We start from the raw sequence: 25,194 nt of genomic DNA, 5'->3' as shown, positions 1-25,194 counted from the left end.
CTCAGTCAGTTCAGTGGCTGCCTTTCGCTCAGGTCATGATCCTGGGGTCCCTGGATTGAGCCCCGTATTGGGCCCCCTGCTCAGGCTCCCTCTCCCCCTGCCCCTCCCCCTGCTCATGCTCACTCTCTTTCAATTAAATAAGTAAAATCTTAAATATATCTAGATAGCTTTTTCTTCCCACCTTCTAATTATGAACAGTGAACAGTATAAAACCTCTGAGAAGATTCAGTCATTCAACAGAAATAAACCTTAAAAATTAGAACATTGTTTATAATCACAAAACTACAGATTGATGGAACTGGGATTCATTCATGCTATGGGCAACGAAGTTAGATGACTACAGCAGCAGGACCTGGGCCATCTCTGGGTCTGCCTGTCTTGTCCTTGCACACGAGCCTGACAGCATGTGTCACTACAATGAAGACACAACAAATTCACTTTACGTCACAGACTTGAGGGTTCTCTTGAAAGGTCAGAATCATAGAACATCACTAGGCCTCTGTGTTTTATTAGCTCAGAAATTCTGTTTTACAGTTCTATAGTATTTACTACTTAATGAGCGTAATATTTTGATTAAAATCTCTGAAATAGTGGTGAAAAGTTGAAAAATCATGGTTTAGAGAGAAGATGGAGAGTCTGGAACCTGGATTCTGCAAGTTGGTGTGAATTTATGACCCTGGAAAGTCACTCTACTACTTTGGACTTGGTGGTCAACTGTCTCTTCTATACTAAAAGTAGCTGGAAAATTTTGTAATTCTCCTTTTGTATTCAGCTTATAATTATGTGAACCATACTATATTCTTACTATTGTAAGAATCCATTTTAGTAAAAAAGTACAAGTAATTAAAGAGATGTTATTCAGATTTCTGCTCTGTAATCATGTTAACCTGTTTATTTACCTAGAAAGTGTTCCTTTTACTCTCATAGCTACAATAGGGATTAATTTATGTTCTGATTAAGGTTTGAATTATATTATCTGCCCTCATGTACCCTCCTATACTATTGCTTTAACAATTTATAAATTAATTAAAAAAAAAAAACAAAATTATTTACTCCGGACAGATAAAGACTTTTCCAATAGAAAAACAACTTTTGCAATTATATCAATAGCACTGGAATCAACATAATCCCTAATTTCTTGCTTAGTTGAAATATAGTTGACATATACTATTAGTTTCAGGTGCATAACATAGTGATTCAACAATTATGCATATATTACAAAATGCTCATCATGTTAAGTGTAGTTACCATCTGTCACCATACAGTTATTACGATATTACTGACTCTATGTCTATGCTGTTCTTTTCCTTCCCATGACTTATTTTACAGCCGGAAGTTTACCTCTTAATCCCTTGTACCTATTTTACCTACCCCCACTCCCCTTCCAGTACTAAGCCCATAGAAGTTTTTCATAAATAATACAAGGCACTATTTGTTGATGCCTCTGGAAAAAACTGAGCTGAAGCTTTCCTTTTTTATGGTTAAAACTCCTCTAATACTTAAAACTGGGATAACTCGAGATCCGAGGCTAAAATTTCCTCCCAGGACAATAACAATTCTCCTTGTGTTAGCACATTTGAACTTTTGTAATGATGCCACTTCCTCATTACATACTGTCTGTTTTCCTGTGGAGTTATATGACCTATCTCTTGGCCAAACATTGTACATTAGATGCTTTGCAGCAAAAGTAATAAATATAGAGGAGTTTTATTCAGGGAAGAAAACCGTATCTCTGTTATGATCTTACTAGGTGTTAGGAACATTTCAATAAAAAATATTTTTTTGACGCAGAGGTCTTTGTTCTATGATGGCCTCCCAGGACCCTCTGAGATCACATACACAATCCTGAGTGCATGTGCACTTTTCTGTGGGAACAGATCCTAGCTCATCAAATTCCTAAAGGATTTCATGACCAAAAAGGTTAGAAACCATGACAGTGAGTTTCCATATTAGGAGGAACAATAACCAGGGTTTTATTATTACTTTTCCAATAGAAGATTTTTGTTTCCAGACTTTATATGCCTACTTGAGCCAACTTTTTTCTAGATAGTATTATAGGAAAATGTTAGTTTACAATTTTCTTTGAGTCATATTCTTTATTATAAGTGCTTAGAAGCTAATTAAGGTTACAGGTTACTCTAATACTGTCATAAAAATTTGAGGAAAATGCACTTTTACCAAGTTAGACCTTTAAATAATAAATAGGAGAACCTAAGTCCTTTATAGTTTGCTAGAAACTCGTAAGTGTGCAAGTATGGACTACCTATGTTCCTTAATCCCTTGATCCCTAGATATAGGTGGTGAGTCCTTTAATTGACTATTTTTAAGATTTCCCTTCTTTTCACAGTGAATCTTAACCAAACTGTCATCTTCATCCACCTTATTCATATTGTTGACTCACCTCCAAACTTCCTTACCAAAGCCTTCCTTTTGTGTCTCCTGGCATCCAGCTTCACTCTTGGCAGCTCTAGTTTATAATGAAGCTCCTCAGCTGGTTGACTTCCTAGGTAATTGATGCTTAAGGAACCTTCAGAAGTTCCCATCATTCCCTTCTCCACAGGAACACACTTTATTTAAAAACAGTATAACAAAAAGAAACCTGCTGGTAGTGTTGTTAGCAAGATGTTTTCTGGGATCCATCTGCATCAGCATCCACCCACACCTTTTAGCTTTCTGAGAGTGGAGCAGGGAATGGGCTTTTTTCACAGGTTCTCCAGATCATTGTGATGCACAGCAAAAGTTGAGAACTACTGGTATAGGGGAAAGCACGGGCTTTGGAGTCAGACAGGCCTTGGGTAGCTTCCTTGCTCTCTCTGAGCTTTCATGTCCCCATTTGTAAATAAGGATTTTAGTGTTGTCATGTGAATTTCAAATGATGTATTTATAGCAGCCAGTGCAGCACTTAGTAGTGTTCTGTAATGTGATGATGGATATGAATAGTTATTGTTGTTGATACACTGTGCCTGGATGGAGATGGATTAGGAGAGCCAGTTTTAAAGTGTGTCATCGTATGAATTCAGGCCACATGAAGCTTCTGATTACAGAAAATGACATAATTTAGGAGGTGAGAATATAAGCCCAAATAAGTGCTCATATTAATTTTACCAGATTTCCTAATATCATACCTCTAATGCTTAATAATTTTTTCTCTTTAAGGTAGTAATTTTAAGGAAAAAAATTACTTTTTAGTACCTATTGAGTGTGTGAATAAAGTATTTACAAAATGTTCAACTAATTAAGTATCCTGTTGTTTTTGTTGCTTTAGTTGGGGGTTTTTTTGTTTTGTTTTAAGATTTTATTTATCTGAGATAGAGTGAGTGCACATGAGCAGGGGAGAGGGGCAAAGGGAGAAGGAGCCTGACATGGGGCTTGATCCCAGGACTCTCAGATCATGACCTGAGCCAGCCAGCCACCCCTCTTTTTTTTTTTTTTAAGATTTTATTTTTAAGTAATCATTATACCCAACATAGGGCTTGAATTTACAATCCCAAGATCAAGAGTCATATGCTCCACTGATTTATCCAGCCAACCAGGGGCCCCAGGGTCATTCTAATTGGTTTTAAAATGTAACAATGAAAATTATATGTGATACATGTGATGTATTACTTGTTATAAATCTTTCTGTGCTTAAGTCTTGCTTTAGAAGCACTATGTACAAAAATAAATAAATAAAAGCACTATGTACAGATATAAATGCTAATAGAAAATTGCTATTTTACAAAGCCACCTGGACAAAATTATGTTAGTGAATATTAAATAATACTTAATATTCTCAGTTTCCATGATAAATAATTTAGGAACAGTTATAAACAGGCGTCAGTAAGGTACCAGGTTAAAGGAAATAGTACAACTTTAGAAGGGACAGAAGAAATTTATCACCAGCTGATTAGATGGAGAGTTTGTCAGTGGTTTTAAATTCATCTTTTTTTTTTTTTATAAAGTTCTTTATACATTTGGAGCTGACACATGTGAAACATTTTTCTCCAATAATACTTGATAATTGACAAAGTAGAAAGCTCGTTAATCTCCTTATATTTTATAATTTAGAAATTATTTTATAGTGTTAGTAGATATATATATGTATATTTGTGCTGTCCTTTAATTTCATCATGCTTTCAGTCAATTATGTGGTCTCAGTTCTTTAGGAAATAGAAACTATTACATGAGAGTTCTCTCATTTAGGATCACATTTTTGCTGAACTATCCTTATCAGCTTTTCTTCCTGAATGTTGTCTTCTCTCCTAGTACTTGGAAAACGTGCTTCAGCTCCTCTGTAAGGCCAGCTTCTTCCTCTGTACTATAGGTCCCAGCCCTTCCTACTTTTGCATATAATTCCTTCCCTTTCTTATATCAAGACTTTGGCTCTCTGGATCATTCCCGTTAGTGGGATAGTCTTGCCAACTATTATGGAATCTTTTGACTCTGCATTCCTCTTCAGCAGGTAGTTCCTTTTTATAGTCCTCTATTCACATGGCTGGAGAGAATAGTTTATAGCAGCTGCTATACTTTTTCATGCGACCTTCTTTCTTCCACATACTCCACTTGTGCTTAGATACCTACCGTTCCTTGAAACTGCTCATGTTGCAGTCAACAAACTGTCTCCACGTTGCCAAATCCATTCATCAGTGTGCTGTGCTCAAGTTCACCTTTCCCTCAACATTGTTCTTTTAACACAACATTGCAGCATGCTTTTTTGGTTTTCCTTCTACTTCATTGATGGCTTTTTCTCAATTTCCTTTATTAACTCTTGCTTTAGGAGGAAATTTTGGGTATTCCAGCCTCTTTTCTGGGCATCTGGTTTTTTACATCTACAAACTTCTTGGGTGATTTCATTCTAACATCACCTGACCTTAAATATTGTTTATTCAAATGACCCAAATCTATATTTCTAGCCCTTACCTCTTCCAAGAGCTCATGCTGACACAGCTAATATCTTAGAAATCTCCACTTGGGCCTTTTATAGTAATCTCATGTTTTCTTGGCCAAAATAGGATTCTAGATTTCCCTTTTACCCCCAATTCTGAAACCCTTATCTCTTTTTCTTGATGACATCCTCATCCAGTCAGTATCCTATAGATTCGAGTTCTTAAATCTATCATAAGCTAGTCTAATTTTTTTTTCTTTCATCACTACTTGTATAGTATGTAGTAAAGAACTGCTTCTAGAATCAGACTGCCTGGTTCAAATTCTGATCCTCACAGTTTCTGTGACTTGGAACAGGTTACTTAACCTTGCTGTAGCTCAGTGTTTTTGTTGGTAAAAATGTAAAATCATTAGAACAATGCTGAGATGTAATACATATTTTATTAATCCTGAGTATTAGTACTGTCACCACCACCACCTCTACTCCCATTCTAGTCCATGCTTCCACCTCTTTTACTGGGCTTACTGCATTAACCTGATTATTTTCTATACCTGCATACTTGTCCTCTACTCATCTGCCCCAAACCCATTCTAACCCACATACAGTGGACAGATTGATTTTTCTCAAATATAAATTGTATAACACTATTTTCAGGCCAAAACAGTCTGAAGGCTTTGCATTGATTAAACTTGCTGTAAAGTTTGAACTTATGTGGCTTACAAAAGCTTCAATCTAGCCCCTGCTGACCTTTCTTTTTTCTTTTTTTAATTTTTATTTATTTATGATAGTCACAGAGAGAGAGAGAGAGAGAGAGAGAGAGGCAGAGACACAGGCAGAGGGAGAAGCAGGCTCCATGCACCGGGAGCCCGATGTGGGATTCGATCCTGGGTCTTCAGGATCGCGCCCTGGGCCAAAGGCAGGCGCCAAACCGCTGCGCCACCCAGGGATCCCCCCTGCTGACCTTTCTTAACTTTATCTCTTACCTTGTTACTCTTCCCTTACCATGATACAGATGTGTTACTCACTTTTCTTTAAGCAGAATAAGTTATGTCATCCTCAAGGTCTTTGTAACTGTTTTCTATACCTGGGATATACTTTTACTTGTCTTAATCATTCAGATCTTCATTTACTATTACCTTTCAGAGAGACCCTCACTGACCACCCAACCAAAAGAAGCCACTCCAACCATCTGTGTCTCAACGCCTTGTTTTAAGTTTCTACTGAGAACTTAATATTATCTAATATTTATATTTGTTAGTTACCTGCTTTGTCCACTAAAATGTGAATTCCAAATCTCTATCCCTCTGTGAGTTCAAACTCTATCCCCAGCCCATAGTGCAGTGCTCAGCTTATGTGGTAAAGTGATGGAGAAACTTTGGAGAATGCAGTTACCTTTATTTTCTACATTATTTGCCAAACTTCTTGACTTGTAACAGAGTGTACTGAAGGGAGCCATGTTCAGGAAAACAGTGCCTTACTTTCTTAGGCCTTAAGCTAGATTCAGCTCCCAGTTACCAGACAGATTCTTCATTGAGTACATGGTTAGAATTTCCCAAGGTATGTTGGCCACTGAGTTAACTGACCTATCTGAGCATAAAAGATTTGACAGAGCTTCTGGTTTGATTTTGCTTTAATACAGCACTCAGAGGTCTTGTTATATATACCTCTTAACTACTAAAAAACTCTCAAATACTCTCAAACAATCCAGAAGGACTGTTTAAGCAGTTGTCACTGATACTCATCTTACTAAGGCATTGAAAGTTACAAAAATACATACTAGCGCTTGATAGTTGAACAGAAATATGATCATTGATTTCATTTTCAATAGTTAATCCATGAGTTTAAAGTTAACTATACTGTTTTTAGTTTAATAAGTGAAGGCTTGTTTTGTCACTGACTTCAAAAGTTTCTGTTCTAGCAGGTAAGGACTAAAGAGGATAATTATGACTTCGTTGTGATGAAAGTTGTGTGAATGGATCTATAAAATGAAGGAAAACACTGAAACGTAGGATATCTTCATCCTAAAACTGGAAAAATGTCTAAAATAGCCTCTTTATTTTGAACTACAGCATGGACAACACCAACAGCACAATACCTTACAAGGATTTCTTTTTTTGTATTTTACAGCTAGTCCAAATTTCTCTTTAGTAGTATTAACGTATTCTTTTGTACCGTTCACCATCATTTCAATATTGTTGATGCTTTCTCCTTGTTCCTCTACTAAAAGAGATATCTGAATGAAAAGGTCCCTTAAGTCCTTTATTTGGTTCTCCAAATTAACAAGTTCCTTGTGTCTCTGTTCTATCTCTGAGAGTTGTGCTTTAGTAATAGTGATTTCTGTAAGTAAGCTTTCATTAAAAACTTCCCATTTTCCTTGATAAAGCATATCATTTACTTCTTCTTCAGGCACTTCTTTTCCAGCAACCTCAAGCTGACGGAAAATAAATGTCTTGCACTTCTCTTGCTTTGCTGCTATTGTATCATTGTATGTAAACATGGTTTGCTGAAATTGGCGGAACATAGCAGCATGCTGAGATTTCAGTATCCTTGTCACCACTGATGATGGACCATTTTCAGCCTCTGACCTTTTAACTTCTTTTACTAAATCATCCAAACCTCTATTAATGTGTTCTGCTTGGATTTTTATCTCCTTTGTAATGCTAGACTCTCTCTTAAGTAGACTAAACCTTCTCATTGAAGCCAACAGACTTCTCTGTTGCTGCCCAAATTTTTGAACATCATCTGTCAAATTGTTAATACTCTCCTGTAGTTTTTGGATCTCATGCAGGTGTCTCTCAGCTACAGGCTCTCTTTCATAAATAACAGCTTGCTGCAAAAACACTCCTTGTTCTTCTGCTTCTATAGCTGACACATGCCTGTCTTTAGAGAGTTCGATTTCCTTTGTTCGTTGCTTTAGTTCTTGAAGTCGATCTTTCATCTTCCCTTTCCTCTTAAGAAGCAAAAATGATTGAGTCAAACAAATAAAAATTTGGCATTTTTCCCTCAGTAGCAGTTGGCTTCACATAGCTATGTGTGTCTTCCAGGGAAAATCCTCCTAGTTTTCTGAAAAGAGGTTGAAAAATTAGAAAAATCATTAAGAACTTCCTCATAAAAATAACTGAATAGGAAAAGTAATGTAAAATAATTTATAAGTTATTATGCATCTTTGTGGGACTACTGTGAATCCTTTTTGGTTGAGTGAAGTAGCTGAGAAAGCAGTGATAGAGATCCCGTTGCCCCCAAATAAGTACTTTAGTGTCATAATATTGTCACATAATAGATTTTTGTGCATACAGAGAATATATGTTAGAATGGAAGATTTGACCATATAGTCAAGTTTTAGAAGTAAAAGGGCACTCTGAAAATGCCCTTACTACTAAAGATACTGTTCCCAGTTAGTTTGGTCTGTGTAATGTTAAACTCATTTTGCTAAATATGTGTAATTCAGTTAAAATCAGTACAGTGATGGCAGATTCTATTTGAGCACTTGAAATAATATAGAAAATGTGGAATTTATTTTAAAATTTCTGAGGCTTCTTTCTAGATGGATTAACACATTATTTGACATAGCTTTTTTTTTTATCCATTATATACATATGAAAACATATTCTTGGTTTGATTATGCTCGTTTCCCATTCTTAGCATTCATTCCTTTGTAGAGATATCCAGACTTAGAACAAAATTTATGTACATTCATATTAAGTGCTATTTTTTTTTTCAAACATGAGAATATATAAAGTCTTGTTTTGGGGTGCTCATAATATTGACATTATATCCTGTGTTGGTAGTTATCCACAGGATTAAATTTGGTGTACATAATTTATAAATAGTGATTTATATACATATATAATGATATGCATATGTATATAAAATGAAGGGAATAAATAGGGATGCAAACTGGTGAAGCCACTGTGGAAAAGAGTATAGAGGTTCCTCAAAGAGTTAAAAATAGAGCTGCCCTATGATCCAGCAATTGTACTACTAGGCATTCAGAGAGTTACACGTGCCCCAATGTTTGTAGCAGCCACATCTACGTCCGTGTTATAGAAACAGCCTAGGTGTCCATGGACCAATGAGTGGATAAGGAAGAGGTGGTGTGTATATATACAATGGAATGTTACTTGGCCACAAAAGGGAATGTAATCTTGCCATTTGCAATGACATGGATGGAGCTAAAGTATATTACACTGAGCAAAATAAGTCAGACTAAGAAAGACAAGTACCATATGATTTCACTCCTATGTGGAATTTAAGAAACAAAACAAATGAGTAAAGGAGGAAAAGAAAGAGAGTGGGAGAGGCAAACTAAGAAACAGACTCTTTTTTTTTTTTTTATGATAGTCACAGAGAGAGAGAGAGAGAGAGAGGCAGAGACACAGGCAGAGGGAGAAGCAGGCTCCATGCACCGGGAGCCCGACGTGGGATTCGATCCCGGGTCTCCAGGATCGTGCCCTGGGCCAAAGGCAGGCGCCAAACCGCTGTGCCACCCAGGGTTCCCTAAGAAACAGACTCTTAACTATAGAGAACAAACTGATGATTACCACAGGGAGGGAGGGTGGGGGGATGGGTTAAATAGGTGATGAGGCTTAAGGAGGGCACTTGCTATAATGAGCCCTGGGTGTATGGAAGTTTTGAATCACTATATTGTACACCTGGAAATAATGTTACACTGTATGTTAACTAACTGGAATTTAAATAAAAAATATATTGAAAAAGGCAATCTATGTTAATATTTTCACGGTGCATCTTGACTTTAGAAAGGCACTTAATAATACCTTTCATGATATTTTTGCAGATAAGAAGCTGTTGGGGAGTTAGAAATAATGCATCGAATCACATATAGTATTAGTATAAGCCAGAGAAAAATCAACCAGTGTTGGTATTCAAAGATTAAAATAACACAGGACTGTATACTAAAAGTAACAAAATTATGTTTAACCAGGACAGATGTAAAATATTGCAGCTAGCTTAGAAAACACCTTTACATCTATAAAATGGGAGATCCTGTGTTCATAGCAGTACTTATGAAAATTACTGGAGATTTAGTTGATTCTGAGCTTTCTACAACATAATCATGCTTTCATGAAAAATAGTGTCATGTCTAGATTGACTAAGAAAAATAACAGTAGGCTAGATGACTCTGGGCCAGTCAAAGCAGATGGAAAAAGGGCTGTGTTAGGCTCTGATGTTTTGAGATGAAAATCCATAAATTGGGAATTTCCAAATTGTCATGGAAGGATGAGATTGGAAGACTGTAATACAAAGAGAATCATTGGAAGGAATACAAATACTTATCCTGCAAAGGAGATATAGGGAATGTCTACAGCTGGTTTCTGGAATGTATAGGTCTGTATGTACTAGAGGGATATGACTTACTTGGCGTTAGTCCAAAGACGATGGGTGGAAATCACATGGAGAGAGGTTTGATTTAATATAAAGACTTTTCAAACAGTAGAATTGTCCCAAGGTGGAATGAACTGCTAATGAGTTAATAAGCTTGCCATCACTGGAGGTGTTCAAGATTCCTGGACGATGACCCAGTCGAGCATGTAGAGGCCTGTTTTGCACAAAAAGTTAAGCCAGTATCCTAATAATACTCCTTTAGTTTTAAAGGATTGGTATTTTGTCAGATAATTATTGAGGCTTACTATATGCAAAATTTTAAATGCTGTAGTATTTATTAAATAATATCTGTCTCTGAATAATTTACACTCTGGATTTGGGACAGTAGACAAACATAAATGAGACCATTTTGGATCTTGATATATCAGTTAAGCAAGACTTCTCTAAGGAGCTATTTGAGCTGTGAGACCTAATGTTGAGAAGACAGCCAAGGGATACTATCTGGGGTGTAGGAGATGGGGTGCCAAGCCAATGAATGGAATTCCAGAAAGAATCCCTATAAGGTAATTAATTTCTGCATTTTTCTTATGGGAAATTGAGAATCAGAGGAGTTAAATGTCTTATCCAGAGCTTGTTAGTAGTAGTAGTGGTTAAATAATGCCAGATTTCCTGGCTGCTAGACTAGTGCTTTTCTCAGCATAAGATATATAAAATTTCCCAGAATATATATATATATATATATATATATATATATATATATATATTACATAAAGCTGGGATAATCTATATGCTCTTTTGTATTCAGTATTTTATTAAATATCTGATGATTATGTTGGTATAGATATTTTAAAACACTCAAAAGCATTGGGAAGTGGTTGTAGAAACAATTCCTCATCTGGCAACTTTGTGAAAGTGAAATTACCACTCATAATTTACTATATATACCTCTGCTAAAGACAACCATCTTTCCAGTGAAGAGGGAGGTTGATGCAAAAGTCAGTTAGCTTAATGATTTATCTTGAATAGCTCCCTACTGCTCTTTGTTTGTTTTAGTGTTATTTATTACTTCCTCCTCTGTATGCTCTCTCTGGTATTAACTTACTGATGCTGAAAATAAATTCTTCCCCAAAGTGTTTAAGATATCATGTCGCTTTTGATGTAGTTGCAAACTTTTTCTTTTTTTACATTGACTTTTAAATATGACTTTTATTTTCCTCAAATTAACACATATAGACAGTTTAAGAAGTCAAGTCACTTCAAGGCTTATAAACTGCTGACCCCTGCCTGCCCCACCACATCTCATTTCCAGTTTCCCACTCCCAATGGCAGTAATTTTCAGCTTCTTAGCTGTATGTTGCTTTTAAACTTTCTATTTCTAGGTAATTTGCTTATGTAGGTGTTTCTGCTTTTTCAATTTTAAATATTATATTGAATCTCTGCTATGACAGATATGAATTTAACTTTTTCTTAAACCCCGAGCCTTTCTTCAATTTTCCCTCTCTCAATATAGTTAACCATAATTTTTGGTTAGTCAGTATTCTGTGTTTACATTACCATAACTACGCATTTTCGTAGTTCAAATGTTACATATGCCAGAGTCACATAAGGTACTGTGGTCATATTTCCTTCCTCAGATAATTTTTTTCATTGTTTCTAGGTCTTTTCAGTGGATAGAGCTAGGAAATGTGTATTTTCACTTTAAGAAAGTTTTTCATTGAAGTATCTGCATGTATATAGAAAATGCCCAAAATAAAAATGTTTAAGATAATGATTTTTCACACATCCATGTAACTACCACATTGACCAAGGACTATGTACCTTCTAAAATTTCTCTTGAAGACACTAATTATTGAAGTTTTTCAATTGCCTCATTTTGTGCATGTGCATTACTAACTCATTCTAAAACTCTTCAATTGGGATCCCTGGGTGGTGCAGCAGTTTGGCGCCTGCCTTTGGCCCAGGGCGTGATCCTGGAGACCGGATTGAATCCCATGTCGGGCTCCCGGTGCATGGAGCCTGCTTCTCTCTCTCACTGTGTGCCTATCATAAATTTAAAAAAAAAAAAAAAAAAACCTCTTCAATTGAACTGAAAATATCCTCTCTCTATATATATATTTAAAGATTTTATTTATTTATTCATGAGAGACACAGAGAGAGAGGCAGACACACAAGCAGAGGGAGAAGCAGGCTCCATGCAGGAAGCCGGATGCGGGACTTGATCCCAGGACCCTGGGATCATGCCCTGTGCCAAAGGCAGGCGCCAAACTGCTGAGCCACCCAGGTATCCCTCTTTTGTGAACTTTGTCAGTAGTTTGTCTCTAGTGGGTAATTATATATGTGGATGCTCTGAGTGCTCTGCCATATATATATATAAACCTATTCTTTGTGTTTGGTACTACCAGGCCCCTTGGGAGCTTTCCCAATTTATCCCAGGTAGTAGAAGTATGGGCTTGATGTTTCTCTAGTGATTTCTGTAGCCCACATAACATACATATGAGTCTGATTTTTTTTTCTAGTGATTTTTATATAGCCCCAGTGGACACCTCCCTTCTTGCTGTAATCTTAGACAAACCAACAGGTTTTCCTGTATCTGTATATGGACTATATTCTATTTTTTTCTAGTTCACTACTTCAGGTAGGAAGCCCAGTTTTAGTCTATGCACACATTCTAACCCACAACCTCTAAGATAAAGTATTTGTGTGGAGTTTGCTTTAATTCCCACTTTCCATTTTGACTATGATTGTGTTCCCTTTTCAATTCTGACATCTGGAAATTTCCTGTTCTTCAAATCTAACAGTGCAGTTTAAAATTTTGTCTTTTTTCCCTTAAGATTATATCAAATACTCTATATAAGAGGGGGGAATATCTTGTGGATCTGGACTGAAAGTCATGGGTGATTATCTTTACAAAGTTAACTAATTCAGAATGTTCCTTAAATCCTTAGCATATGTACATGTAAGGTGCACTTACATGTTACATAGAAATGGCATTTTCTAGTAGCTACATGCTTGTAACTATGTGCATAACTATTTCTACCTTGGCTGCTTGATCTTCTAGCTTCATGAAGCAGAATATTAGGCAAAGTGAGACATCTAAGCTTATTAGAATTTGAAAGTTAGAAGAGACAGAGTTCATGAAGCCAGAAAGTATAACAGCTTAGACTAAGTGAAATTGATGAGATCACCATCATATGTAATCTTTTCTGTACCTTACATTTATTTTTCATAGGTTGGAAGAGTTCTATCCAAATATGAACCATCTTTCAGCATATTTAGCTTACTATATTGTACAGTTTTGAATTGTACTATATTAATAACCATCTTCAAGCTTAAACATGGCATTTGCAAAACGAAAGTTAGAAGACTATTATAAATATAGTAATCGACTTTGACAATTTGTTCTAGGAAATAGAAAAGTAAACCTTGTATGACTCAAACTTTCTCTACCCTATTACAAACAGGGGATATTCCCAAAAATAGAAATATGAATAAAATTACCTCATGCTTTAAGAAATATGCCCTGGGATAGATACAGATATATAGATTTTTTTTTTTGTTTTTTTTAGCAAGGCGTTTCTTTCTACAGTTACTATATTAAATACAATATTTTAATAAATGTAACCAGTTTTTATACAACATAAAATGGAGTGTTCTTTTGCTTTTATGAATGAAGACAACTTGTAGACATTTTCTTAGTTCAAGGTGAAAGCAGCTGGTATTGGAAAATCCACCTTTGGCTACTTAAATATGGAAAACAAACTTTTAAAAAAAATTGGCAAATTGCACATATTCTTTCAAAGCTTAAATTATCTGATGTTTTTTGTAATGCAATCTTTCAGTGTTTTTTTTTCCATTCTATTTATTGTTAATAAGTTGTTAAAATTTACTTGCTTAATGTAACAATAAGACCATTTTGTTTAAATATTTAAGACCCTTGTATAATTCTGAATTCTAACTTATCTGATTAAGTGGTATATACATGAAATGACTTTTATATTAAATGTAAAACTACATAACCATGGAGATATGTTGTAGGTGTATCATAGCCAACTTTCAAGTCCACCCTTGAAACGTTTTAAAAAGTCATTATGATTTTGATTGAAAATGGATTATTTATTAAGTTCTAACATTGTAGGAATTATAAAATAACTGGAGAAATAGCAAAAAAAAAATAAATTTTATAAGCATCATATATATTGCTTAATTTTCAAAGTATTAGACCTACATATATATATATATGTTATATTTAAATAATGCTGACTTAAATTTTTTAAACTATTAAATATATTTATATTGAGTTTTATAATTTCAATATATTGAAACATTAAAAATGTATTTTGATATTTTTACTGTAGTCCTTTTACAACAAAGTTATTTTCCTTTTTTTTTAAGATTTTATTTATTTATTCATGAGAGACACACAGAGAGAGAGAGAGAGAGAGGCAGAGACATAGGCAGGCTCCATGCAGAGAACCCGATGTGGGACTCGATCCCCCGTCTCCAGGATCAGGCCCTGGGCTGAAGGCGGCGCTAAACCTCTGAGCCACCCGGGCTGCCCCCAAAGTTATTTTCTAATTTTTTCCAGTTTAAAATATTTTTGGAAACAGCAGTGAAGAAATTAAGACCTTATAGAAAATTATTTTAACTTAAAAATTACACGTTTGTCAAATTTAAGCCTAAGTTTTTCACAGTTAAATGTACAAGTATTCTCTAAAGCAAGCACAATATGACTAATTTATAGTCAGCCTACAAAAGAAAGAATTTTGTGTTTAGAAAATCTGACTTTTTCGTGTTTCCAAAATGAAAACTTATTTTTTAAAGGAATTAAAATAAAAAGTTGATTTTTGGTACAGTGGATTATTTCTAAGAGCTCTAAACCCAAATCTTATTCAATATATTAGCAGTATAAATGAACAGATCAGCTACCTGTCCAAATCTGAGCAAACCAGTAACTTTAATTATCTATGTAGTTATTTTTAAATATCACACAATCCAGTCTTTGGATGTCTTGCATGGAAAAGTACAAAAAAAGAGTAGTTTATTTACCTTTGTCTTGTTCTTTTTGTTGCTTTCCACCTGCGGTGTTGAGGTCCTGCCCTTAAGAGAAAGACTGAGTATCGTCTGTAACGTTTCAATCAAATCATTTAAGCCTCTGTGTTATGGTTCACAGGCTAATTTCTGTATGGTTTTTCATATAGTTAATGTAATTGAAAGCCAAATAATGAAGTCAAGTAAGTTAGACATACAGTTGTCCTTTTGCTGTTAGTATCAAATGAGAGAACAAATTGCTTACTTCACACCTGGAGAATCCGGTTTTGCCTGTTAGCCTCCCATTCTTTAGATTAAAGGAAGATCATTTTCATTGGAGCTAGCTGGTAACAGGAAGTCCTTGTTAAACTGCTTACATAGAGTATTTGGCACAGTCTCTGTATTTCTGATTCTGTATTCTATATAAAATACATGAGTCACAAAAGGACGGTCTGTATTTAAACAGAAGTTACTTTGTTTTCTTTAGATATCAAAACTTGCTAAATATACAGAATTTGGAATAAATAAAAATGGAAATTTTTTCCATTTACTTTAAAATGATTGAATTCTATTTTATTGTAGGAAATCCCAAAGGCTTAACCCATGAAATCATTGAATTTCAGTACTACGACAGCCAGAAAAGAGCTTGTCTTTAAACCTTCCACCCTTTTCTTTTTACCTACATCTGCTATTTTCACTTTAAAATAAGTTATTTACATAGTTTCAGTGTAGAAAAACTGAAGTTGTGCAGCAATCTGTGATACTATGTGTAATATCAGTATAACAATTCAAAATAAAATTTTACCAGAGTGAAATATTTATAGAAAGTATTAGAAATGAAATTTCTCTCACGCTACTAAATTTCCTTTAAAAAATAAAAATAAAAAATAAATAAATAAATAAATAAATTTCCTTACCTTTCCTTTTTTGCTGCCTGAGTTGTTGTGATTTGAGGGTAAGAGGAGGGACATTGCTATAATATCTAGCAAAATAATATTTGCATTTATTCTTTGACTTAGTAGTCCCACTTCCTGGAATATGTTCCCCAAATAATAAATAACTCCTTCACACACTTACTCTTCACGGCACTCCTTGTGAAAACAAATCACTTAGATACAGCCCAAAAGTCCTTCAGTGTAGGCCTGGCTGAATAAACAGAAACAGACCATTTTGCTCATTAATAAAGAATATAATAATTAAAAAGATTTCTCTGTACTGCTCCAGGGTAATTTTAGGATTTACTACTTTTTAAAAAAAGCCTCGTGCTGCACAAAAGTATACTGTACTAGCTTTGGAGAAAGAAGTAGAGGGTAGAGATACACACAGATACCCCTCCCCACCACCAGTCAATAGCAGTGAATTTCTATAGTGCCAAATTGTGTACTTTAAGATACCTTTTCGGGATGCCAGGGTGGCTCAGTGGTTGAGCATCTGCCTTTGGCTCAGGGAGTGATTCCTGGGTCCTGGGATCGAGTCCTACATCGGGCTCCCTGCAGAGAGTCTGCTTCTCCCTCTACCTGTGTCTCTGCCTCTCTCTCTCTCTCTCTCTCTCATGAATAAATAAATAAAATATTTTTTTAAAAGCTACCTTTCCCCCCATATACATGTTTATATTTTCAAAAAGGAATAGTGGGAGAAAAAACTAAAACCAATAAAAATAGTTACCTTAAGGAGAATGGAAAGAATAGAGAGAGGAAAAAGGACAGAGATGGAAAATATTGTCTGATTGTCCCTTATTTTTGTAGTTTTGAATTTGGAACCCTATGAACATTTTGAAAATGAAATCTTAAAATAATAAAAACTATCTCTAAAAGGCAAAAGAAGTCTGAAACTAAAGAACTTGGGTACATATCTAGATGGCGGGATAGCCACATAGAGAGGGATTATTCCAAGTAATATTAAAGCCAAATATTTTGACCCATGCATCTTTTTTTTTTTCATGCATCTTTTTTTAAAAAAAGATTTTATTTATTTATTCATGAGAGACAGAGAGGCAGAGACACAGGCATAGAGAGAAGCTGGCTCCCTCTGGGGAGCCGGAAATGGGACTCTCTACCTCAGAACCCCAGGATCAGGACCTGAGTCAAAGACAGACACTCAACCACTGAGCCCCCCAGGTGCCCTGACCCATGCATCTTTTGTGGGCTAAATCTTAGAGACAAAAATAACCACAAAGAGATCTTGACCTGTATTTAGAATCCTTTTCAATAATAATATTGGTATTATTATGTTGATTCTTTTTTTTAAAGTAATTCTTTTTTTTAAAACTTTATTTTTTTCAAGATTTTTATTTATTTATTCATAGAGACACACAGAGAGAGAGAGGCAGAGACACAGGCAGAGGGAGAAGCAGGCTCCATGCACCGGGAGCCCGACGTAGGATTCGATCCCGGGTCTCCAGGATGGCGCCCTGGGCCAAAGGCAGGCGCTAAACCACTGCGCCACCCAGGGATCCCCAAATACATTTTTAAAATCCATGAGTTCATAATGATATCCCCCCACAAACCAAAGAAAGCAACTCGATCACGTTCGGAAGTTGATAGGACACCAATTCATTCTTATGAAAACTAGGAAATGAAAGGATCAAACATTTATGTTGACTTTCATCTGAATTGTATTTAAGTAAGAGTTACTGAGTAGTTGTTGAAAGCTTACTTTTTTTTTCCCCAGCAAAATCCAGCTAATAAATTCAGAGGGAAGATAGAATTAGAAGAATCATGATTTTATAATCTCTTATAAAATAATGAAGTTAAACAAAGGGCATTAGGGGATCCCTGGATGGCGCAGCGGTTTGGCACCTGCCTTTGGCCCAGGGCGCGATCCTGGAGACCCGGGATCGAATCCCACATCAGGCTCCCAGTGCAAGGAGCCTGCTTCTCCCTCTGCCTATGTCTCTGCCTCTCTCTCTCTCTCTCTCTCTCTCTCTCGATCGACTATCATAAAGTAAAAAAAAAAAAAAAAACAAAAAAAAAAACAAAGGTCATTAAAGGCTATTAAAATCATTCAATGAAAGAAAGGTTCTGAGGAACTTTATTTTGGATGAATCAAGCTGACTCCAGCCCAGTCCACTGATCCGTTTTTAAAATCACTAAATGTTGTATAACTAGATATTCTATGCCTTTTCAGTATCAGCACCATCTGTGAAATATGCTCATCAAGATTTCAGCTTGAATCTCATCCAGCCTGTACATCTAACTGCAGATGTCACATCTACAGATGTGCATCTAACTACAGATCTAGGAAATTTTTGGTATGCATGTTAAATTGACCTCATAAGGGTGGGAGTTGAATCCTAAACACAGAACATTCTATAGAAATAGGACTCGTTTTGTTTTCAAATAAATGTCATGGAAGGAAAAGAAGTAGCAGTGGTAGTTGTGTCGCAGGGGTGTAAGTGTTGGGACTGGGGACAGTATTAAAAAGATTTAAATGAATACAGTGTATTGTGTATCTTGTTTGGATCTGAATTTAGACATAACCTTATAAAAAAGATGAAGAAATGTTAATTTTTTTAGGTGTGATAGTGGTATTATTTTTAATAAATATGGTAATATTTTAAAATTTAGGGGTGAAATAACTTCACTGGTCAAGGAAAGTAAAGGTTATGTAGATGAGCAAGAATGGCATAATGTTGATAATTTTTAAAGGTAGGTGATAAGGTTTCATTAGATTTATTGTTCTATATATTTATTAAATAATATATATTTGCCTCTAGAATGTCTATCAAACCCTGACCAAGACAGCGTTTCATTAAACTTTTGATCTCTGACACCTGATAGCAAACATTGTTATTTTGTAGTAATTCCTATTTTTTCAATAGCTTATTTTGGTTTTTCATTTTATTTTTTCCCAATTTGTACCTGAGTATCATGGTTTCTATGCCCTTATGCCCAGTGCTATGCCAGGTAAATTAAGTGACCCCCTCCTCCCCAGTAAGTTGCACATTTATGTGGACACATTGACACACTGAAAATACAGATGAGCTCAAATATTACAGACTCAGTATGACTATCTGGGTGTTCAAAACATGATACAGTTTGCATTTTAAGAAGATAAGGACATAATTGATGTGAAGTTGGAACTGAGGGCTGCAATCCACTTTTCCTCTGTGGAGCATTTCTTGTTGGCCTGTTGACACTTCTGTTAAGTGGATTTTGCTTTTATAGGCCAGTTCTTTCAAACTTATTTTAGCAGTAATACATCAAGAAAAAGCGATGAAATAGATACAATATATTTTTTTAAAGATTTATTTATTCATGAGAATAAATAAATTTTTCCAGGGTAATTTTAGGATTTACTACTTTTTAAAAAAAGCCTGGTGCTGCTTTGAGAGAAGCACAAAGAGAGAGAGGCAGAGACACAGGCAGAGGGAGAAGCAGGCTCCATGCAGGGAGCCTGACGTGGGACTTGACCCCGGGTCTCCAGGATCATGCCCTGGGCTGAAGGTGGCGCTAAATCACTGGGCCACCCGGGCTGCTTGAAAGAGAGAGCACGAGTGGGGGTGGCGGGAGGGGCAGAGGGGGAGAGAGAGGCAAACTCCTTGCTAAGCAGGGAGCCTGATATGGGGCTCATGACCTGAGCTGGAGGCAGTCGTGTAGCCAACTGAGGCACTGAGGCACCCAGGCGCCCCAATACTGTAGTACTCTTGAACTAGTAGGTTCTGTAATCAGGCTTAAATCTTTGGAATAAGAAGAACATGACCAAAATATTTTTAAGTGGATTTATGATTATGTATTTGCTATAAAACTATTTCATTTATGTCTCTTTAGGTTGGCAAATAAACAAGACAAGGAAGGGGCTTTAGGAGAAGCTGATGTGATTGAATGCCTATCTCTGGAAAAATTAGTCAATGAGCACAAGTGCCTATGTCAAATAGTAAGTTTTTGCTGTTTTTTTACCCTACGAGATATGTCAGCATAACTTAGTTTTTATAGAGGTAGCAGGCAATTAGGTGGCAGACGGCTAACAAAATAATTTATTAGTGTTTTACAATAATTTTATTTAATACTATAACATTTGTTTTCTATTTAGTTGTTACTCCCCTAAACTTTCATGATTTCATAGACCTTAGCTTTGCTTTTTGTTTAAGATATTACTGATAGGACCTGTAAGTTATACAAATATGTCATGCTACAAATTTTGTAGAATAGTAAAGTATAGATAGAAAATTGAAGCATAGGAGAGGTTATAATGAGTTTTGAAAAATCGTTATCAGGAAAGTTATCCTGTAATCTTAAGAAAGGTGGGCAGAGGATTCAGTCATTCATTCTAGTTTCTGAAGATGGCAGCAAGGCCATTAATCTTAAAAGATGCTATAAATTCCCTGGTATAAGGAGTTAAAACTTTTCTGGTGTTTTTAATAAGTAGGGTTATTTTTCTTCTGGCAGTACAATTTTGTCTTCTCTTGAGTTTAAAATTATAATTGGCACTTTCGACTTCTCACAATGTGTCTCATAGCTTACAGATAGAATCCTTAAAATATTTCAACATATGTGTATTAATGTTAGTTTAATGATCATTTCAAAGGTGTGTTTTATAAGTTAAATGAGCAGATGCTTCATATCATTAACTTAATGAGTTAGTTTTGATTTGCCAGTAGTTATACTCAATAGTTTATGAACAGATTTTTGTGGAGAACTTTTAATTTTAATTTTAATTTTAATCTTTAAGTCAAATAAATTGCTGTTTTTCAGGAACCTTGTTCAGCAGTCTTGGGCTATGGAAAGAAAATTGACAAGTCCATTAAAAAAGGTCTTTACTGGCTGCTACATATCATTGCAAGAGACTTTGATACCTTAAATGAACGCATCCAAAGGGATATAACAGAACAGCGTGCTCTTGAAGAACAAGAGAAACGAGAAAGGGCTGAACGAGTGCGAAAATTACGAGAAGAGAGGCAAGTAGACCTATTTGTGCCACAGTGCATTTGCAAAGTCAAGAACACCACAGCTCTATGAAAGATCTTATAGTTTTGTCTATTCAGTTTCCTCTTGCTGTTTGAAGGAAGACATTAGGTAATTTTTTTTTTTTTTTTTTTTTTTTGTGGCTCTTTCTTTGTATGAGTTTGGGTGATAGGGTTCTAATTTTCCTAGTGGTGTTATAATAGTTAAATTTATTCCTTAAATATTTATTATTTCCCGGAATTCAAAGATTTTTATCTCTTCTTATGGGTACCATTAGTGTTGTGGTTCTCAATCATGGGGTAATTTTGCTTCTCAGAGGATATTTGGCAATGTCTAGAGATAATTTTACTTATCACATGGGGATAGCTGGAGTGCTACTGGCATCTAATGGGTAGAGGTGATACACAGAACCTTCTCTTGTACAAAGAATTACTGGGCTCACTATCTTAGTAGACTGAGAACCCTTTCTTTAGTCTAAGCAAAGATAGAAGGTAAGCTGTTAGTGGGTCTATCAACTGAAGCAAAATCTGATCTTCAACACTAGTTTTGTCAGAAAGTAGATTAAATTGTAGTATCTTAGTATCTTAAAATATATTTTTAAGATTTCATTTAAAAATATGTTGCTTGAAAGCAAGCTTTTTTTTTTTTTTTTTTTAGTGGACTAGAAGAGCTCCAAAGACTCCTTTTTTTTTTTTTTTTTTTTTTTAAGATTTTATTTACTTATTCAGGAGAGACACAGAGAAAGAGACAGAGGGAAAAGCAGGGAGCCCGATGTGGGACTTGATCCCTGGACTCCAGGATCATGCCCTGGGCTGAAGGGAGGTGCTGAATTGCTGAGCCACCCAGGCGTCCCAAAAGCAAACTTTTAAAATGGAATTTAGCAAACTCTGAATTAAAAAAAAAAATCATATAAATTCAACCACAGAATCATTTATAATAATCTTAATGTGCAAGAAAGTACACAGATTTGAAGTTCAGTTTAGTACTTAATACCATGATTCATTTTTCTCTCTCCACTGGATTGTTATGTGGTAGGGGAGGGGAGAAATGAAAAGATTTATATATGTTTAAAGGTTTATATATATGTGTGTGTGTGTGTGTGTGTGTGTGTGTTTAAGAGAGGGAGAGAGGTGTGGAGGGACAGAGGGAGAGAGGGAGAATCTTAAGCAAGCTCTAAACCCACTTCAGAACCCATTGCAGGTCTGGATCTCACAACTGAGTCACCCAGGTGCCCCCAAATTCAAAATTTTTTTTTTTTAAAGAGAGGGAGAGTGTGAGCATACAAACAAGGTGGGGGGGCGGGGGCAGAGAAGGAGAAAGAGAATCTTTTTTTTTTTTTTTTTTAAAGATTTTATTTATTCATGAGAGACACAGAGAGAGAGGCAGAGACACAGGCAGAGGGAGAAGCAGGCTCCATGCAGGGATCCCAATGTGGGACTTGATCCTGGGTCTCCAGGATCACACCCTGGGCCAAAGGCAGACACTCAACCGCTGAGCCACCCAGGGATCCCCAAAAGAGAGAATCTTAAGCAGACTCTGTGTTCTGCATGGAGTCCAGTATGAGGTGGAGCTTCATCTCTGGACTGAGATCATGACCTGAGCTGAAATCAAGAGTCAGACATTTAACCAACTGAGCCACCCAGGTGCCCCTAAAATGAAAAGATTTTTAAGTGAATTTCTGTAAGATACAAGGTTGTCTTCTATCTTATCTAAGTAAAATTGGCCTCCCATGTGCTTTTTTTTTTTTTTTTTTTTTTTTAATGATAAAGCCATTTTGGAAGATAGGTTAGGCTGTTTTTTTTGTTTTTATTTATTTATGATAGTCACAGAGAGAGAGAGAGGCAGAGACACAGGCAGAGGGAGAAGCAGGCTCCATGCACCGGGAGCCCGACGTGGGATTCGATCCCGGGTCTTCAAGATCTCGCCCTGGGCCAAAGGCAGGCGCCAAACCGCTGCACCACCCAGGGATCCCTCCCATGTGCTTTTAACATAGTCCTAGTCTGGTAGGCAAGAACCCGCTAATCACCCTTGGTTATTCGTTTGTGAGATGCATCCTTACACTGTCAAGGAAATCCTTTCATTACTGGTATCTTTTATTTAATTCAGAGATAAGACTTAAAAAAATATTTCTAGAGATAACTCCCCATCCCCAAGTGCTCAATAATATGAGCAGATCGTCTTCTATGTCTCTCTCGATACCAGTATGAGATTTTAGTAAATGTGAGACTCTTTGGTTTTTTTTATCCAAGTGTATCATATTTTCATGATATAAAGCTCAGTACAACCAGTCATTCATGAAAGTATACCTTTTAGGGATCCCTGGGTGGCGCAGCGGTTTGGCGCCTGCCTTTGGCCCAGGGCGCGATCCTGGAGACCCGGAATCGGGTCCCACGTCGGGCTCCCGGTGCATGGAGCCTGCTTCTCCCTCTGCCTGTGTCTCTGCCTCTCTCTCTCTGTGACTATCATGAATAAATAAATAAAATCTTTAAAAAAAAAAAAAAAAAGAAAGTATACCTTTTATTTTCTGAAGACTCTTTTGCTTTCCTCCACTAAGAAAACAAAAAAGAACCAAAAATTTGAGTTGGATTAAAGAAGTTTAAAGTTATCTTTATTTTTTTCAAGTTTTTACTTTTTTTTTTTTTTTTTTTTTTTTTTTACTTTTTCCATAAAGTTATTGTAGATCATGTTATGGCAGGCTTTTCTGTTACCTACTCCCCTTTCCTTCTTTCTCCTAGCTAATAATTACTATTACTTGTGGTCTGAGGCCTTTCCTGTTGAGCAGAGAGACTCTGTAATTAAAAGTAAATTGGAAAAAATAAAAATAAAAAATAAATAAATAAAAATAAATTGGCATTTAGAGAAGAATTATTTTTAAAAAACCTTTTTATTTAATTAAATCCAATCAAGTAGGTTCAGATATTTTTGAAAAACAATGAAACATGCTACCTGAAAATAGTATGTCAGTACTAGGTTACCTGAAATTGCTTAGTAATAAATTAATAACATTAAGAGCAACCACTGTCTTCTAGGTATGTTCATTTACAGAGTGCTTTGTCTGCACAGCCCTATGAGATAGATATTTTTATCCATATTTATGGGGAAGCTGAGGCTTAAAGATCCCGACGGAAGTCCAAGGTCATAGAGGTAATAAATTGCAAATCTCTACCTCTTGGCTTCGTACATTCAGAATGAAAGGATATATCTTCCCATAATAGAACATAATTAATAAATGTCATAGTAATGAGCATTCACGTTACCATACTTGCAGTGTGGCTGCAGATCTACAATACTTATTTTTTCTGTCTTGTGCTACTTGTTTTAAAAAGTAACTTACTGTTCTTCATGCCTGGAGCAATGTTAACTATAAATCACAGTGATAGTGCTGCAGTAGTAACTAATGTGGAAATAATTAATCCTAGTGATATTGGGCAGCTTAGTTATATAGTCTCTCTACCTTTATACAGCAAGGATTGTTATCCAGTTTATTGTGATACACAGCTTGACACAACACTGAAGGGGGTGTTAACAAGAGGACTTATTTATTTGTTAACGTCAGTGAAGAGGACGGCATTTATTTGGGAGGTAGTTAAGAAATGGATGAATATAAACCTTTGGCACATAGAAAGTTAATTAACAAGCACCACTGACTTTTTTTTTTTTTAAGATTTTATTTATTTATTCATGAGAGACAGAGAGCGAGAGAGAGAGAGGCAGAGACACAGGCAGAGGGAGAAGCAGGCTCCAAGCAGGGAGCCCAATGTGGGACTCGATCCTGGGACTCCAGGATCATGCCCTGAGTTGAGGGCATACACTTAACCGCTGAGCCACCCTGGTGTCCCGCACCACTTACATTAAGTAGTCATAGGGGATGTTATTTTTGTCAGCATTTCTTTTTTTTTTTTTTAATTTAAGTGATCAACTATGGAATATTACACAGCCATAAGACATAATGAGATCTTACATTTGCAACAACAGGAATGGATCTAGAGAGTATTATGCTAAGTGAAGTTAGTCAGAGAAAGACAAATACCACATGCTTTCACTTAATATGTATAT

The 25,194-nt window shown here is 35.9% G+C and overlaps 2 protein-coding genes across 8 annotated transcripts in view; one reads left to right on the top strand and one right to left on the bottom strand.

Annotated features, from left to right (window-relative positions):
* ARL13B (ARF like GTPase 13B) overlaps positions 1–25,194 on the top strand; it is a 62,279-nt gene that overhangs the window by 20,741 nt on the left and 16,344 nt on the right. For all 5 annotated transcript variants that reach the window (XM_077884216.1, XM_077884213.1, XM_077884217.1 and 2 more), the window contains 2 exons: positions 20,005–20,110; positions 20,929–21,131. In XM_077884216.1, the coding sequence (XP_077740342.1) occupies positions 20,005–20,110; positions 20,929–21,131 (309 nt within the window). The remainder of the gene's footprint in view (positions 1–20,004; positions 20,111–20,928; positions 21,132–25,194) is intronic.
* STX19 (syntaxin 19) lies at positions 3,691–16,299 on the bottom strand. 3 transcript variants are annotated; one of them, XM_077884219.1, is made up of 3 exons: positions 15,254–15,560; positions 10,241–10,421; positions 3,691–7,927 (listed from the first exon to the last, which is right to left on the bottom strand). In XM_077884219.1, exon 3 carries the CDS (start codon positions 7,800–7,802, stop codon positions 6,918–6,920), a length of 885 nt encoding a protein of 294 aa, XP_077740345.1. In that variant the 5' UTR covers positions 7,803–7,927; positions 10,241–10,421; positions 15,254–15,560; the 3' UTR covers positions 3,691–6,917. The 3 variants fall into 3 exon arrangements, with proteins under 3 accessions (XP_077740345.1, XP_077740346.1, XP_077740344.1); XM_077884220.1 differs by lacking the exons at positions 10,241–10,421; positions 15,254–15,560 and adding an exon at positions 16,153–16,299; XM_077884218.1 differs by lacking the exon at positions 10,241–10,421.

This window comes from Canis aureus, chromosome 35, assembly GCF_053574225.1.
Source record: "Canis aureus isolate CA01 chromosome 35, VMU_Caureus_v.1.0, whole genome shotgun sequence".
NCBI lineage: Eukaryota > Metazoa > Chordata > Mammalia > Carnivora > Canidae > Canis > Canis aureus.
Note: the sequence above shows the minus strand (reverse complement) of the source record. Positions and strands in the feature narration are given on the sequence as shown.